This window comes from Pangasianodon hypophthalmus, chromosome 11 (genome assembly GCF_027358585.1).
Source record: "Pangasianodon hypophthalmus isolate fPanHyp1 chromosome 11, fPanHyp1.pri, whole genome shotgun sequence".
Taxonomy (NCBI): Eukaryota; Metazoa; Chordata; class Actinopteri; order Siluriformes; family Pangasiidae; genus Pangasianodon; species Pangasianodon hypophthalmus.
In genome coordinates, this window is record NC_069720.1 from 5,167,289 (window position 1) to 5,185,386 (window position 18,098).

An 18,098-nucleotide genomic window follows, 5' to 3' on the forward strand; every position below is an offset into this window, starting at 1 on the left:
TTTATTGCGAATATCATGAAAAACAAATTAAATTATTTACTGAACACGGGCTTTGATCATATAATCAAATCCTATTTTTGTCTTTTTTTAAAATTATTTTTTATGAATGATCAGTTGTCCTAATGATCAAACCATTGCTTTGTACATGGAAATGCTTAATCTTTGAATGTTATGTTACTTAGCAACAAAATCTTCCTCCTAATGAATGATATTGCATGGCTGAAGAATTGTTCATTTCAAAATGTTATTAATAATAAATTATATTGTTTACTGAACACAAGTTTATTATATTGTTTTTTTTGGCACTGTTTTATAAAAGCAGTAAGCCAATTGAGGACTCGAGTGTTAAGGAATGACATGAAGCTTTAATTTAACAATGAAACAGCGTAAATATATTAAAATTCTGTTAAATGTAGCATTTTAAAATGCTTTCCTATAGTCAATAAGCATTTTTTTAGGGAATATGTTTTACATAAAGCTGAGAGTCTTACACCTTTTTACACTGAACTGTTGTCTTTAATAAAGAAAAATTTAACTTAATGGCTGTGCTACTAAAGCTAGCTAGCACACCTGATGTATTTATTAGCCTGTAGATCAAACATGATGAATCGTGTCTTTGGCTTCCCAAACGTTACAGGATGTCTTATGTAACGCAGGCTTGATACAGGGTTCATACAGATGCTTAAAAGGCTAAAAATGCATTTTCTTGTCACAAAATCATTCTGTAAGTTCGTAATCTTGGAGCTAGTTACATTTTCTTGGTGTGTAATAGCGATCGTGAGCCTCTAGTTCCAAACATTCTCTCCACAGAGTTAGCGCTACAAGTAATAAATGATTATCTGCTCCTTTACATTAAACTGTTACACTCAGCTGCTCAAAATCAATGTCCTGACATTTACAATTTGTGCCAAATAGCTAACAATCTCATTATAACACAGTGAAATTAAACTATGTACGGTACAATGGTACAATCGATCAGTTTCAAAGTGTTCAGAATCATATAACCATATTCCAGTTGCAATCTTTGTGGTGTATACAGTATATTCAGCTTAAATTTCTACCTGTTACACTTGAAAGTGCTGGAAGAATGCTTGCATTTCACTTTAGAAAAGCCGGATGATTTCTGTGTGCGTTGTAGTGACGGGGCAATGATGCGAGAAAACACAACAACACAAAATTCTGTCAATTCGCTGAGGCTGAGAGATACAATGCTGTGCTACACAATATAATACGCCACTAAAAAAAAGTGTTCATTTGAGCATCAGTAAGAAGAAATGTGTGTATCATTGGGTAAACATCATGCTTGAACCTTGTGTCTCCAGATTTACATTCCTCACAGTACATCCCTTTCTATTATTTACTGTAGTTACAGTATAATATGCTTTAGGATTAATAACTGTAGTAACAAGCTTTGCTAAAGCTCCTGTCAAGTGAGTTTCATAATTTCATACCACCGGCTAACACAGGCTTCCTCCAAGACACTTTTGAAGCACTGTCTGCCCTCTTCTGCATACGTGACCTCACAGACACCCATGATGGGCTAATGTCACAGTAACTGACAGGGGAGAGAGAGTCTGTCATCCCTCCCACTCAGAAAGCATGGACAAGTCTGCTCCATTGGTTCTTGGCATCGTCAGGATTCGTACCCGTGATCTCTTTTCTGGGTGAAGGGTTTTCTGTTGCGCCACTTGGACCCCTGGTTAAGACATTTTAAAAAATGTTGGTTTTCTTCTAGCGATTTGGGACTATATGTGAGCGATAGGGACTATATGCGATAGACACGATGTCTTACAAAATCTAACTAGTGACCTCCTTCCTGCTCCCTCAGCCTCTTTGTGCTTGAGCAAAAGCATGTTACAAACTTTTTTTATATACATTATTTAAGTTTTAGCTTGCTTTCTTAATGAACAAGGAACGGTATTAGCAGATGCACTATGATTGAGATAATCATAATCATAATCTACACCAAGTGCCATAAAAAAGCAGGAAGGCAAGCTCTATTTTTATCTAACACATTTTTATAACACTCATTACATACACATTTGTATAATAAAATGTCACAGAGTGAGAAACGGAAAAAACACAACAGTCAATCTGATCTTACTGATCTTCGCCCACAAAAGTTAAGCCGCTGGCTGCCACGAGATCGTACAGTTAATTGAGAAGACAATAAAGCTCACGTTAAACGCATTTTATTATGCGACGCGATACGAGTTTTGCTTCGACACACTGCAGTGCCTTGCGCTGATCAGCGTAGCTTTTTAAACTAGCTTAAACGGAGAAGTAGCAGTCGAGTGTGCACAAACCACAACCTGATTTTTTCCTCTTTCCACATCACCATGCTACTGGAAATGCGTACAAAACACACTGACACATCATGCGACATCATGATTTGCGGTTAAAAACAAAAGTGCAGTGAAAGTGTAGCTGTCATCCCTACGCACTTTTCTAGCACTAGCACTTCAGGAATTGTCTTCGCTGTCAATCATTGTGACACTACCACACAGTTCTGGTAAAAAAAAAAAAAAAAAAGTGATTCAGTAAGCATTTTCCAATCATAGATTCAAGAAATATATATTCCTAACTCCTAATTATAACTGAAAGGAATATATATTTCTTGAATCTATGATTGGAAAATGCTTATTGAATGACTGATATTTAGTATCACAGTGTGTTAACGAATAACGTAAGTTGAAACTCTTCTGGTTTAGGAACGTGTATTATCCTTCCAGCTCACCCTTGTTGAGCAGTTGAACCTATTTAACATTGTGTAAAAACTGTATCATGGCATACAGCCAGCAGTGGAGGGAAAAAATAACACATTCAGTATCCTACCCCTTATTTCTAAACCTCCAGTTCACCATTACACCGTGACACACTTATGCATAATTCAACTCCACACTCACAATTTAAATGAGCAGTTGCATTCACACACAGAAAAGATCAGTTCCATACCATTATGACAGGCCTCAGAGTGATGATATGAGGCTGAGCAGAGGTACGAGGCAATAGCTGCGCTCAGGGGGGAGGGGGAGTGCACTCGACAGTTTTTATTACATTGTCACATCATGTCAGTTCACTAAAGCCAGTCGTGGCAGACGTGAGCGGTGAAGGACGGAGGAAGGAGAGAGGCACTCAGTCTCAGGCTGTAATACGCTCAGACAGCTGGAGCCCTGTGATTAGTTTGGAGTGGTATTAGCCATGTTAATGAGTTAAGTTCAGCCAAATGACTGGGAATTATAATGTAATAAGAACAGAGAGATTGAGTGCAGCTTGGACAAGATTTAGCGTGTTTGTACAACGGTGCTGTCTACTTGCTGACGCATGAAACATGTCAGCTAGCGGTCTGATGGAAGACCATAACGAGAAAATCTGAAATAGTTCTATATGATTAATGTTGTTGTATATGTGGTATAAATGCAATCCCAAACAATGACTACGTTTAAATGCACATCAAATTACGTTTAAGGTCTATATTCGGGTCGCAGCCATATTCCGAATACGATGTTTATATGCGTACAGGCATCGGAATATTCCTGTATACACGGCTGTTGTATACATGCGCTTTTCCTTTCCTGCCGTTATTTCCTGGGAGATTCAAGATGCTGCCATTGGTTACAGAGTACACTCAGTTATTAGTTGTATTACTACTTTTTCACACTAATTTAATTAGGACTCTAACTCTTCTCCCCATCAAAAATGCCCGACAACACTGCCTCGAAATGGAAAGGGTCGAGTAAGCATCTGTTAAGCTAAGCATCTGTTAGCAAACACAATTCCTTTCGGACTGAGCATGCACATATATCTCCTTTCAGTGGATTTTCTGAATAAGGTGTTTACCTACAACAAATTTCTGATTAAAACAGGCACATTCCAGGGACAGGCGTTTACATGACTCAATATTGATTAGAATATTGCCAAATTACGATTAATATCTGAATATTGATGTGCATGTAAACGTAGTCAATGTGGCGTGTATTGTCAGAACAGATTTTTTTTATATTTTTAAAATATTTAAGTATTCCAAGGCTGTGAAAATTCCACATTTGAATGTTTAAAGATCTGGTGTTCTACAATTAGTCACCTTTCAGAAGTCTATTCTCAAAAAGGGTACTTATAGGTCCTAGAAAGGGTACTTAACAGAAAAGGAAAATAGTGACTCAACAGGACAAAAAGGGTCAATCCATGTGAAATCACATGGAGATGGAGGCTACTCAACCAACCATCACAGATTTGCTTCATACTTTCTGGAACAAATAGTGTGCAAAATTTCAGAAGTTAAAGACATCTTATACTAGTTAACAATCCCTGAAAATTTCATGCATCTAGCACGAATAGTTTAAAAGTAATCCTAACAGAACTTTATCATTTTTGGACTGTAGCACGTGTTTTAAAAGTTAAATTAGAGCCACTCCCACTTTTTTAAAGCCTCTATAACTCAACAACTAATGCACATATACAAGCCTGAAATTTGGTACACTAGTTATTGGGAATATTGACATTATTTCCAGAAAGTATGAAGCAAATCTGAGATGGTCAGTCAGAAATATTTTTTAAAAATCTGGTGATTTGAGGTGGACTGACCCAAAATCAAACAAAAATCAAACAATATTAACATTAGTGTTATTATATAACCTTTATTTAACCAGGTAAGTCAATCGGGAAGCAGTTCTCATTTACAATGACGACCTGGCCAAATATTATTAGAATCACTAATGTGATTTATACCACATAACTGTTAAATTCTGTTAAAAACTGTTAGAATCTGAAGGTGTGAATTATTTTTCTAAAACACAGAAAAATGCTGGTCATAAAAAATATACTGTGTATATATAATGTATAATGTATATAATAATGTATAATGTTTCATGGAAGTTCAACAATGTTAAACATAGCTATAAATGGTTACAATTAAAAGTTGTAATTATTGGCAAATTGCTGTGGTGAAACACTTCAGGACGTGGAGTTATAGGAAAAGAATCCACTTCAGGGTGGTAATAGAAACTCTGTGTGTCATATCACACTACCCTGGTGTGGATTATTTTCCTATAATAGCACACCACCAAGTATTTTATTCCTTACTTAATAAACACTGAAGTTTCACCAGCCAATCAGTGACAGTCTTGTAACATGATTACACATCGTGACACGCCCCCAAGATTTAAGCTCCAATGAGCTAATTATGTTCTAGCCCATTTCGGTTACTCAGTTATTATTATTATTATTATTATTATTATTAGTAGTAGTAGTATCATTGAGACCTCGGCATATATTGTATTGGTCAACCCTAACAGTTCATTTGTCGATCTATTGATAGGTATTGGATTTTAGCTCTCTCATCTAACATCACCACCAGCCAAAACTGTTTCCCTTACTGTTAGAGATGAATAAGTAGTAATAGCATTTTCAGCAACCAATGGTTTCAATCTCTGTCTCTGCACCTTGAAACACACTACAAGATATTTAAAAATTGTATTTCTATAATTCTGTTTGCAACCATTAAGGTGCAAGCAGATACTGTGATGTATCCACAAAACCACTATATTTGTCTATCTGTGGTTAATCACCTTGTGAATTTTTCATACTGCTCTACCCATCCCCCAGGCAAACTGCAGACTCAGACATGGATAACACCCAGCAGTGCAAAAGCAGGTCTGCTGACCCTTGAGGCTTGATTCAGCTTTTCTCCATCTAGCTTGCGAGTGCCTTAATAATTGGAGCGCTTCATGCGGAGCCTTGCTGAATGCTTGCAGACGCTCTCTGCTCCCTCAATGCAGTCTGTTCAATGAGCTCAAATCTCCTGGTAGGAACTGAGAGTCCTGGCTGCTTTTAGTCAGACCAGATTCCTCTTGCTGCAGGGATGGACTGAAACCAAAGCTCTCAGGCTTCCCACAAGCTGTGTGGGTTTTTTTTTTAAAGCTGAAACTCAACAACTCCACGGTACACTCTATGGTTTTTACATACCCCCCTGTTGAAACAGGAGGGCACGGTGGGGATACGGCCATACCCCTAATGCACTATGACACTAACCAATTCCACCTGCCATCCAGGGTTTGGGGGTTTGCTGAAGCGGGGGACTGAGGATGAGGGAATTTGCTAGCGAGACTGAAAGGAGTCTCGCCGTGTCTGCCACGCCATGAGCCGACCCTGCTCTGAGTCAGGGTGGCCCATTCTAATGGGCTAAACAGAGAAAATAGATTAATGCTGCAGCCATTAATAATTCCTGCAACTGTTCCCTGCGAGCGAATTAATCACTCTGTCTCCCTGTCAGACAAAGAGCCTGGAGTGAAACAGAGTTACTGCTGGAGCAATGGATAGCTCTGTACTCAATTGGTACCATGCAGAGCAGCACATCTTACTCTTGAGAACCTAAGCAGATAACCATCGACATGCACGCACAACTGAATCAATAACCTGGCTACAAATGCTTCTTCGGCCTAATCACCTTCACGGATGAGCAGTGCTTATGATATTTATTCAGATTTATAGCAAGATGGATTTAAAATACATACGTTGCTGTGGATTACATCATCTACATAGCAGTGTCCTTTATTGTCCATCATAATTTTAGCTGACTAGCAAGCTGGATGCTAGCTGTCAGGAGAAATCGCCGTGATAGCTCTCGCTTGACAGCAAGTGATATTCAAGATATGTTGAATAAAGAAAACGTTATCTAATATTTTTCATTATGAGATTATGATCTAACATATAAATCCATTAAGCCTACTTCTAGACATAGCTAATCTATGTCTAATCTCATACTAATCTCAAACTTAAAACGAACTTATTCTATTGGCAAATAAGACAATTTCAAGCTCGACATAAGTACAAATATCTAGATGTAGGCTTAATAATCTAATAAGGAGAAATATTAGTTGTATTTGTCTATATGTAAGATATTCTTACTTGCTAAGTTATCATTCTTCTGCACTGTAACATCACGTTAAAATTCATGATACAGGAAAGGTTGTAAAAGTTTAGAGACTGTAACTGTACCTTCATGATTTAGTCCAGAAAATCCATGTGGTTTTTCAAGGGTAGCTAGTTAGCAAAAGCAATCATAAGCCAGAATGCTAATATTATTCTTATCATAGTAAGGCTGCTTTGCCATTTTTTTTTCGATGACAGCACACATTTTCCACTCACCTTGCAGTTTATGAAATGCCACTGGCTTCCTTTTTTTTTTTTTTTTTGGGTCGTGACACTTTCAAAGTTGAAAAAAAAAAAGCTATACTTTTAAGATAAGCACAGAGTGATGTCAGACACCTTTTTACCTCCTGACCAATCAGGTCGTGAGTTAAGGGGCAAGCTGGAAAAATCAACATGGAGGACAAAATGAGTCTTGTTAGTGAGCGAATAGTAAGCGAAGGAGACAAAAATATTTCATTACAAATGTAACTAAAAAAATAGCAACCTGGGATGGGCATGTGAAGTGACGTCCAACTTTAAATATTATATTATTAAATAATATTTAATATTACGGTTGAGTCGCACAAGCAGCTAAATTCTCTTGATTTTCTGCCTCCAAAGCTACAGTGAAGGCAAACAACCTCCTCATCATCAGAGTTACACCAGTCTTTACTTCATCTGTATTACTGCTAATAATAAATTCGGAGCAACTTAGGCTAGCTAGTTAGCTGATACTACGTAGGACTGGTAAAAGTGTTGTCATGGTTACAGTGTGGATGTCATATGAGGTGTCCACACAGCCTCAAGTGGCACTACTGATCTTTTCCAAATTGTATCCAAATATATTTTCACGTATGTCTGATAATCTCTGATAATCAGAAATATTGGTGTGTGTGTGTGTGTGTGTGTGTGCACACACTACCAGCAGCCTTTCCTTTCAGAATCATTTAAGTGAGTGTTTGCAAACTGGACGTCCAGGTGAGAAGATTTCGACGCTGAACCGTTTCGTTGCGGCTCTGGAGTTCAGATTGTGTGGATCGTCGGGTGAGAACAGCGGCACACAATTAGTCACAGTCCTCTATACACAAGATATGATGGCTCCATTATCATTCATTAATGAGAACACTCGAGTACACGGCCGCTCCCCCGCACTCACACACTGCTTAGCTCTTTATTCTATTCTTCCCCTCTAAAGAGGGAGAGGCGGGAGGAGAAAATCTTCATTAGCAGCAGCGCTAGGAACAGTGGAGGCTTAGCAGGAAAATGGAGAGGGGTGGGGGTGAGCGAGTGAGCGAGCGAGCGAGTGAGACAGCACAAGAGAGAGGCAGAGGAATAAATTGAGGCTGATCTAGTGTGCTGCATTTTGAAGAGGCCGGATTTGCATATCTGTGCAGCAGAGCAGAGGGAGAAATGTGTCAGTGCTGACAGCTCGCAGAGAATCTTAAAGCTCCGGAGCCAGCGGCACTCTCTTTCACTCTCTCTTTCTCTCTGCCTGACTCTCGGTAACCCCTCTCGAGAGAGTCAGAGGTCACAAGGCGCTCCTGTGTGCTCGGCCCTCTCAAGGCAGCGCTTGCTTAACGATCAGCTGCTCTCTAGGGGGAAGACCGACTCAAGCTTCCCTGCTGGAAGGGCAAACGGAGACATCTGCAAACGTGTCCGTGAACGCGTGCGCGTATGAATGAATGAATGAGCAAGCAGATTGCAGGGTGGACAAGTATGGCAGGAAAAAAATGACAAGCCCGACACATCAACACACGCAGATGGAAATCGCAGAATGTAACTGTTGATGGGCAGGAAATTGAGCAGCGTGTCTGATTTTTTTTTTTTTGCCTCTCTCAGGCAAGGAGTGGACTCACACACACTTAGCATTCAGCAGCAGCAGCCCTCTTTCACAGCTCAATCTCAGGAGAGAGTCTGTGATGTCTCGGAGAGCGGCGCGCAAAGCCCCGCTGGCTCTTAACTCATGAATCTTGCTGAACCCGTAGCAGTTTGATCTGCTGCTCTGGTTGGACGTGTCGGAGGGAAATCGCTCGTGGGATACCAGCTATCAGGGCCTCTCGATTGTATATGCAAACATGAATCAAACCCAGCAGGGGAGAGCCTCCCGTTTGCACACTTGTGCTCTACCCCCCTCCTTCTACGTGCTTACTGCTTCTTTGTGCTGAGATTTCTGAGAATTACAACTCGCAGCACAATAAGCTCAACATTAATGCAACGATTCTGCAAGCAAGCCGCTTCTAGCTCTAGCTCTTGGTCTTGCCAGGAAAAAAAACAAACAAAAAAAAAAAAACACACCCTCTACAGTGTAGCACTGACAAACACTGCTTTCCCTGGGATAAGAAGCATGGAAAGATAGCACACAGAAATCACTCAGTGTGTCACTCCCTCTGGGCAAAGCAGTGCAGGAAAGGGCAAGAAGCGGTTAAGCGTGCACTCACATACACTCTCTCTCTCTCTCACACACACACACACACATACACACACACACTATGGCATGCTGCAGGGGAGAATGACATTGATCTGTCAGCCCCCGTCCATCCGTCTCGCTGAAAGAGGGAACGGGATTGTTAATAAAAATGGAAATTGAGCCGCACACGTGGCCAGAAGCCATGCGCAGCTGGCCGGTTCTATCTGACATCTCCCTGTAGGAGCTCTCAGCGACTTCGTGCCTCTGATCTCAGCAAACACACACACACACACACACACACACACACACACAAGCTAATAACCCTCAGTGGAGGTAGTGGGCGATGATAAATGGCTTTCTGTCGTGATATGCGCTAAAACATTAACGTTAACAATTCAATCCAAGTCTCGGCGTATCAACAGGAAATTACTGACTACTCAGTACTGAGCGCTGGACGTGGCACTTCAGGAAATGTTTGAGCATGAGCAATCATAAAGCTGCGCTAATGGCCAAACAGGAGCGACTGAAATCCCAGCTCAGATTACGAGTGCCAACACGCAAAACTGTCATCCAAACCTTTCATCTTATCACAACCACAGCAAGAGGTGAAGGAAAGGGGTGAAGGAAAGGGGAGGGGGGGGTTTTCTTGTGCTCTCTGGAACGCCATGTTCTCAGGGCTGTTTGGAAATGGATCAGCTTCGCATGCCTCCGGGTTCACAAATCCTTTAAATCTACAAGTGCTCTGAAAATGACCGTTACCCCCATGCCTCGACGCTCAGAGAGCGAGCGCCACCTCAGAAACGAGAAGTAAGCAGTTCGACTACTGGAATCCATCATCTGTAAAAGCGGCCTGAAGCTTAATCAATTATCCTGCCCTGCTTCCAATTTCCAGCTAAGAGCCACAAAGGGAACTACCTATCAGCCATCAGGATAGATTGATTTTTTTCCTTTCTTTTTTTGTATGTAATGCTGCAACTGTTTCAAACCTTTTTTTTTTTAAACAGAGGGTTGTGTCAGTATATGTGAGAAAGACATTATGCCAGGGAAAAAAAATTGTCCTTCAGAGTAAAGGGAAGTAAATGGCTTTAAAAGCTGCTCCAACAGCAATCCTGCATTAGTCGTGCTTTGTGTAACTGATGGAATTAGCAACATGGATCCATGCCTTTCACGAGTGCATCTGAGAGGCCGTGCTGAAGAATCGCAGTAAAATGAGACGACTGTGTGCATACTGATTTTGATGGTATGGGTTAATCGGGTGCTAGGACTGATGTATTCCTATTCGTTGTCCAAAGCTAATTTCACGTCTGCAAGCGTGTTCGATTACATTACAGCATTATAGCTTGAATCCGACTAGCAAAAACTGTTCTACCTTCAACCAGATTGCGTCTTGTGTGATGTGTAGCTGACAGTGCGGCGACAAGCAGCTGGATTCAGAACAAAGTTCTGGCTTTAATGAATTAAAATGACTAGTTTTTGTTGGAGAACTGAATAATTTTCAGTCTACATGGTCTTATATATGGTAGAGGCTCGGGAGTTCAGTGAAACAATCCTCCTCAAATCAGATCCCAAATGGATTCTTTTGGATGCTTTAAAAATTAGTGGTGATTTACGGCAGAAAACATAGACATGCAGAAATCAGTTTAATTGTGGTAAGATGTTAAACTTTATTTTCACCTTTAAAGTCATCCAATTAATCTGCAACTAAAATGAACAAAATATTCTAAGGATAATAAATATTGTGAGCTGATTTTCATATTTCATGTGATTTTGTTTTAATGGTTTCATAATACCGTGATACGTTTGAACTTTACTATAAAATTTCAAACCATCACATCGCTAAATCTAATATATAGTCAGAGGTGGACAAATCACTGTCCTGTCCAGACTACTCGTTATTTATTCATAGTTACTCGTTGGACATGTAAGTTCAACAAACAGAAGAAAAAAAAAATACGTATTGACATTCGCAAAACAAACCTTTTCATTTGTAGCGATGTTTAAACCTAATCCACTACACAACTCGAGGCTGTAGCTACAGCGTGAGCTAATCGTACCGAATCCTGCAACCTGCTGCACTACACACATCGGCCTGAGGGTGATCTAGCTGATGGTTCTCACTAGCTGGATTAATTAGCGTAAACAGCTGACACAAGATCTCTTCGGAATCATGCAGGTGTGTAACACTGAGCAAGTTGTCATAAAACTCTCCTACTTACTGTGTACAGTCACAATTAACTGCATATCAATTAGACATAAGGACTGGAAAAAAAAGCTAGCTGGACTTGAATAATATTTTTAATTTTCAAGAAACGAACGCATCATAACATTTCATACCGGAAACGTTTGATAATTTTTTGTTGAGGTCGCAAACACCATGTGCTAAATTAGATAATAATAAACATGTCCGTTTCGCTAAGTCTTTATTAGTGACTTAAATCGCTAACTAGCTTGCGAAATACTTGTTGCCGGGTTTTAGCCGAATCTAGCTGAGTTCCGAACAACCAAAACATGAGACCGGGAAGCGCACTAGAGCTTTCTCTTTCATGCATTTATCATCATTAGTCCACGCCTGATATTCAATATATGCTCAAAACTATTTATTTTTAAAGATGTTTTAAGTTAATTAAAAAAAAGAGAAGCTGGTAGAATATTTGTTCTGCATATTTTAAATTCATACCCGCATACCATCGGCAGAGCAAGCTCACTATAGAGTTGATTGAATTAAGAATGTTCTGCCTTTCAGCTCATCAGAGGAGAAAAATACTGTTACTTGTTTTCTAACAAGGTATAACAAAGATGCAGGAAACATGGTTTTAGCCTCTCTGAATGTGGGCTCACACAGAAACTAGGTCAGATCGGCTCCTCTAGACCTCCTAGCACAGAGAGCAGAATTAAACGCTGCTCGTGATATTTATCAAAATGGGTGCCGGGGTAAGAAGGCTAAGCATTTTTTTTGATGGGGGGGTGTATTTGAGAAAGTAATGGACGACGAATGGAGAGTGGAGACTGGAGAGGATCAGCTGGAGTTGAGTGTAAGCGCACTTTTCCAGAACCTAGCTCAGGTGCTCGGCTGCACTGCGGTGAAGAATAAACAGTGACGCGAGGCAGAGAGAGCTCGGCTCTGCCTCATTGAGCGGCTCCTGGACGCTTGCCAATCTCACGCCACAACGCATTAACGCTCATAGAGTCCATCTGTGGAGCACGGCGCTCACCTCAGAAGCAGCTGAGAGCAAACACGTCAAAGAGAGTGAGACTGTGCCGAAAGAAATGGATAGACATGTTGCCATGGAGATTTGCTTCGCTCTTTATTAATCCTCTACGCAAACTGTAAAACTGTACCTGTCATTGTAATTTAGGTGATATGGTTTGACATTTTGAAGCACTTCCAAAAAATAAAAAACCTGACAATGTGTTCCTGCCTGAGAGTACCCTCAGTACTATGGATGTTACAGGGTAAACATGAGCTCAGCGAGCCTCTTGTGCAGAGAAAAGACTAGTCCATACATGGGGATAGGGGAGAGGAGTGTGAGTGGAGTGTTTATGAGAGCTCGGCCCATCCCCTCCCCCCAGTCCTCCGTCTTCCATCCTCCCTCTCCGTAGCACAAAGACAGCAGAGCCGAGCAGATCAGGCTGTGGATTATCCCTCTGGGAGCTCTGACCCTCGACGGAGGTGGCTGCAACCGGAACTCCCAGCGTAAATAGTAAACATGGCTATTAGGAAAAAACGCAACGGCAAGGTTAGAAGGAGCTCAGGAGAAAAAAAAAAATACACAGGCTAATTATTCGGCGGGCTTAAAAAGAAAAACGGCACAATGAGACATTGAGTAGGGTTTTTGTTTTTTCCTCCTGAAATTCTCCAAGGCAGAGATTTGGAGATAAATATTCAACATAAGATAAGAATCTGAACATGAAAGCATGTGTATGTGTGTGTGTCTTTCAGAATACACTGGGAACTCCATCTATCACAATTTACACAAGTTACAAGATCACATAATGGTGTAACAGCGTAGCATACATAAGGAATGACACAAGATGGGGTGTGCTGTTATAGGAAAATGATCAATGACAGTGTAGTGTGATGCAGCCTGACGTCAAGTGGTGTTACTTTTACCACCGTGAAGTGATAACAACGCATCCCAAAGCATCTTCTTCCTTTTACACCACAGCAATTCACCAATGATTACAATTTGTATTTATTAGTGAACACCACAACATGCTTTTTATCCGTTTTTATCCATTTATCGCCTACAGGGAGATGTCAGATATGTCCAATTGGAGCGAAACTATTTGAAATCTTTCACTGGAGGAAAACCAGGGATTAGAATTTCATTATTTTGGATTATTTGCTTATTGAGTTATAGCAGGACCAGGCTAGAAGGCAAAAGCTCAAATATATCTTTAGCTCAAAATGTGGCAAGCCATTACATCAAATTACACATGAAAATGTGTGACAATACTAAACAAAAAAAGAAAATGTTTCTACATAAAAGAAGATTCCAAGCTACAATTTAGGCTAAACCCCACAATATAGCATTTTTTTTAACGGATGGCTACATTTGTTTTAATTGATATACAGTCATTTGTTCATTTGCCTTTACGCCTTTAAAAAAGCGCCAATATAATAGCTGATGCAGCTGCAGCATCAGCTTCCAGCTTCTCTCTCTCTCCAGCAACAAGCAGACAAGCATTTCCAAATATAAACCCAACAGGTCTCTAATTACTGCAGTCACGATCAGGGGCTGTGTCTTCATGGATTCATTGCTTAACTGGGACGCGAGACCAGCCTCTGCAGCCACATTCAAATTGCAAGGCTGAAGTGGCTGGAAGTGGATTCTCTTTGAGGGTGGGAGCTTAATTAAAGGCATGGGGCTGCCACACTGGGACTGACTACAGCAGACTTCAGGGGAAATTCCTGCCATAGCTGAAGCCTTGCACAAAGCAACACATCCCCTTAACAGTCCAGGCTTTTGGCTGGCGGCCAAACAACCAAAGTGAGAGAAATCAGGACGGGCCTCGCCTAACCTTCACTGCTGCCCCTCCTGTAAGCATTAAATCTTTTGTGTTTAGCGATTCTGTGGCTAATATCTTGGTTGGTGATGTATTTGTATTACTGTTCTTACATCACTTAGGCACATTGTTATTGCTAGCGCAGTTCAACGTTGTTTAATGAGAGAGAAAAAAAAAACTATAATGGTCAGGTTTTGCAGTCAGGTTAGCTTTTAAAAAAACAAGGGCTTCTTTTCTCACTCACCATTTTCCATCTACGTTCAAAGTCATATTAACAAAAAAAAAAAAAAATCTGACCTAGAGGTAGTGGAGACGTTGGCGCAAATGTTGGACTCCAGAATGCAATGCAGCTACACAATGTAGCTGTGCCGAGTTACAAAGACCTGGCTCAGCTAGTTAGCGATCTACGGGATGACTAGCGTGATGGTGTTGACAGTTGTATTAGCATGAAAGCTTTGGAACCTGATCTGTTTGAGCAGAGTGTACAGATGACGAGGTTGAGAGAGCTGGGCAGACTGAAGATCTAAAGCGCCGCTACATTGGTACTTTAGGTAGAGATCAAACAAAGGCTAAATCCCACTAGCACCACTATCTGTAGGTAGTCGAACCTTGTAATGTAGGAACCTGTAATATAGGAAACTGTTAAGTGAAAATAAACCAACATGTCAATGAAAGAAGTTTAAACCAAATTATCAATACGAAATAATCCTGGATGCCGTTGAAGATGAGGTAATTATAAGGCAACTTCATAGGCAAGTCGTTCAGAGTGGAGTTTTCCTTTAACTGCAGCCTCAGCTTGATTTTCTGCAAAGGACAGCACATGACAAAGCATGTCAAAAGAGACTACACTATCACAAACAGAGAGGCGGCAGAATGTACCCTGTTCGTCTGTCTGTCGAGGGAATAAGTGCTTCCTCTTCTGCTGTCCATGCTAGCAAGTGTCCACTGCTCAGAGATATCTACATGGCAGCAGAGTGCACAATATCACTGTTAATGGACAGTAAAATTGCTGTGTAATAAAAGACAAGGGGGAAGGTAAGCCACCAAAGAGCAGCTCATCAAAAGCTAGGAGGGAGCAGGAGGCGCTTGAACCTCCGTGTCAGGATCTGGGCACGACCTGTATTCACACTAATGAGTGTAAAGCAATGAAAATCGATCGGCCTCATGCTGACGTCGCTCGACTCATTAATCAGGCTGAATATCACCATCATCTCATAAATGGGAGGAAAATGGAACTCTCTATGTATAGCATCAGTGGATTTCAGAGCAACCATATCAGCAGGGTTGATAAATTGCTACATTGCTCCCAATTCTCTATGGTTGTCCGTATACTTTTCCGGAAGAGTTTGGCACATTTCCCAAGAATTTGGTATGTTTTGTGAAATGAGAACGCAGTTTTTGATATCAGGAGCGGGCCAGAGAACTGATCCCTGGTACTCCGGCGTTTAGGTACGGAAGCTATCTGCTCTCGTCACTGCATGCCAACTAACATGATTGGAACAACTTGTCAGGTTACTTCCTGTTCAAGTTTTGTGATGGCAGGGAAAAGGTTGTTACGGGCAGCGGAGGAGATGGAATGCCTTACTGATATAAAAACCCAAACTTTCACAGGACTGGGGCAATGTAATTAGCTCTCCTTTGTAGTGCAACTTCTTGCACTGAGAACACTGTGTAAAACACACATCTTTGCCAGGCTGCTTGGCATTTCCTGGTTCGTAGGTATTCCGGCACAATGGCATGCCATGCATCCAGAAAGCATTGTTCTTTGCCCCCTGAGTGTTGATATCAAAGGAAAATGGATGAACCTACTGCCTACCATTTTGCAAACCGGTGCACAAAAGTGACATATGGAACTGTGCAATCGATCCATGCTTTGAAAGAAATTTTATATGTGATATCTGTAAACCTGCGATTATCAGCCCCTCCCCCCAACCAAGCCCAGAATCAGTCCTGGGTACAGACTCGAGTATTCGCACAAAGTGTGAGAACACCCTATGTCAACAAGAGTAGTCATTTCTACTTCATTATCAACAAGGTTTGAAATCTGACCTCATAAGACCCTAAAAACAGCGTTCCTTCTACATTTAATCTTCACTTCCTGTCACAAGCTTCAAACATCGCCTGGGGCACAGAGCAATATGTGGCGCAGTGTAAAACCAGCGCAATCTGCTAACGCCACAGTATCCTGCCACAGTTAACAGACATTATATAGGCTTGTTGTTGCTGGCAGGTTACAAGCCTGGCGGCTGCTAAACGAAGCCCAGGCGCGGCGTGTGAAAGCCTCACGTTGCACGCCGAGAATGCTCACAGTGGGAGCGAGTCTGCTCTGCCTGTGTATGGCGGGGGAATGTGTTAATGCAATATTCATGGTGGGCATGGAGAGAGGCGAGCACAACACAGCTTTGAGGACTGTCTAAAGGGCCTCCAAAGGGCCTTTCACACCCACCGAAACAGGAAAAGTAGCATAAAGTGAACCCCCCAACCCCCCTCATTCACGCCGGTGATTCATCCCAGCGATCCTGCACAATGCCATGGTTCACACGCATGCCGGGAAGCTTTTGCTACAGTCATGACCTCTGCTTCGCACATTCGGCCCGTCAATGAGAGATGATTTGTTATTGAATTCTTTCTGAAGAAGGTGCTGGGGCGGGGGGCATACAAAGTCCCGTATATCTTCTTGCTTCTGCTTTTGTGGAGGAGGAGATTGGAGGCAAAGTCAAGGCTTTGGTGTGTTTTATTGTGTCCTAAAATTAACTACATGATTCCTGGATGTCGTGTTAGTACAACAGTGTATTTGACTTCAGCCTGAGAATGGAAAATGTATTTCCAAGCCAATTTCAATGACAAAATGCACTGTGCTGTTAGTAACGCCATGTACACTAAACATCAGGGATAGTATCGCATGTCGCGTGATCATGCAATGTACTCCTTCAAAAGCCCAAAGCGTAAACAGGCTTTAAGTGAAACCAGAGCCTAACAGCTAGGCTCCATGTGTTCTGCCGCCCTTCCCATCGCATAATCACCACCTCCCCCCCCTCCTCCTCTTTTCTATCTGCCTCTCTCTCACTCAAGCATTAATTTTTAATCAGAGCTTAAGTGGCCATCTTGGCACAGGCTCAGGCCAGCGAGTCGAGAGCTCCTTGCTTCCAGTAACAAAGTTTTTGAAGAGCAATGAGCCTAAAAACAAATACACACAGCGAAAAAAAATACTCCCAACCTACAGATATGTGCCTCATCACGCCGATATGTCGTAATTGAAATTCAAACACTGTCATCTAGGCTTTGAGGCACAGCAGTAGAATTAAGCCACAGATACTAAGGGGTTAGCTGGCATTCTACACACAGCCCCTGGCATGAAAGCTCCTCTCTCACGCTCTTCTCTCTACACGTATAATCGCAGTCTCTCTGGAGCCCGGTTCTCTAAGCATATCCCCTCATTACTGATAATGAATGGAAGGCCAGCTCATGTCACGCCACACATCTGACACTCAGGAGCGCAGGAGATGCCGCCACTCAAGGTCTCCTTGCATTATTTATTTACATACTCCGGTGGTCTGACCCGCACTTGTAATGAGGAGCTAAGTCATGGTCAGCTTCAGTTCGTAGCAAAATGTCAACCGCATTCTTGGATCGCAGCTCGACCACACAGGACCTCCACAGCTTTATTTGCTTCAAGTTCCCTGACACTTAAAACCCTCCCTTTTCTTAACTTGTCCTCCATCTATACAAACCTTCTTTTCTTTGAATCGCTCTGCACATACGGTGGGATAAATTA

The 18,098-nt window shown here is 41.5% G+C and overlaps 1 protein-coding gene across 2 annotated transcripts in view; it reads right to left on the reverse strand.

Annotated features, from left to right (window-relative positions):
- Nucleotides 1-18,098, reverse strand: part of trip4 (thyroid hormone receptor interactor 4) — a 58,422-nt gene that overhangs the window by 5,733 nt on the left and 34,591 nt on the right. The window contains exon 13 of one of the 2 annotated variants that reach the window (XM_053238171.1): nucleotides 12,307-13,027. The exons of the other annotated variant lie outside the window; for it this stretch is intronic. Coding sequence (XP_053094146.1) covers nucleotides 12,954-13,027 — 74 coding nt within the window. The 3' untranslated portion in view covers nucleotides 12,307-12,953. Of the gene's footprint in view, nucleotides 1-12,306; nucleotides 13,028-18,098 lie in introns of those variants that run through there. 2 annotated transcript variants of the gene reach the window in all.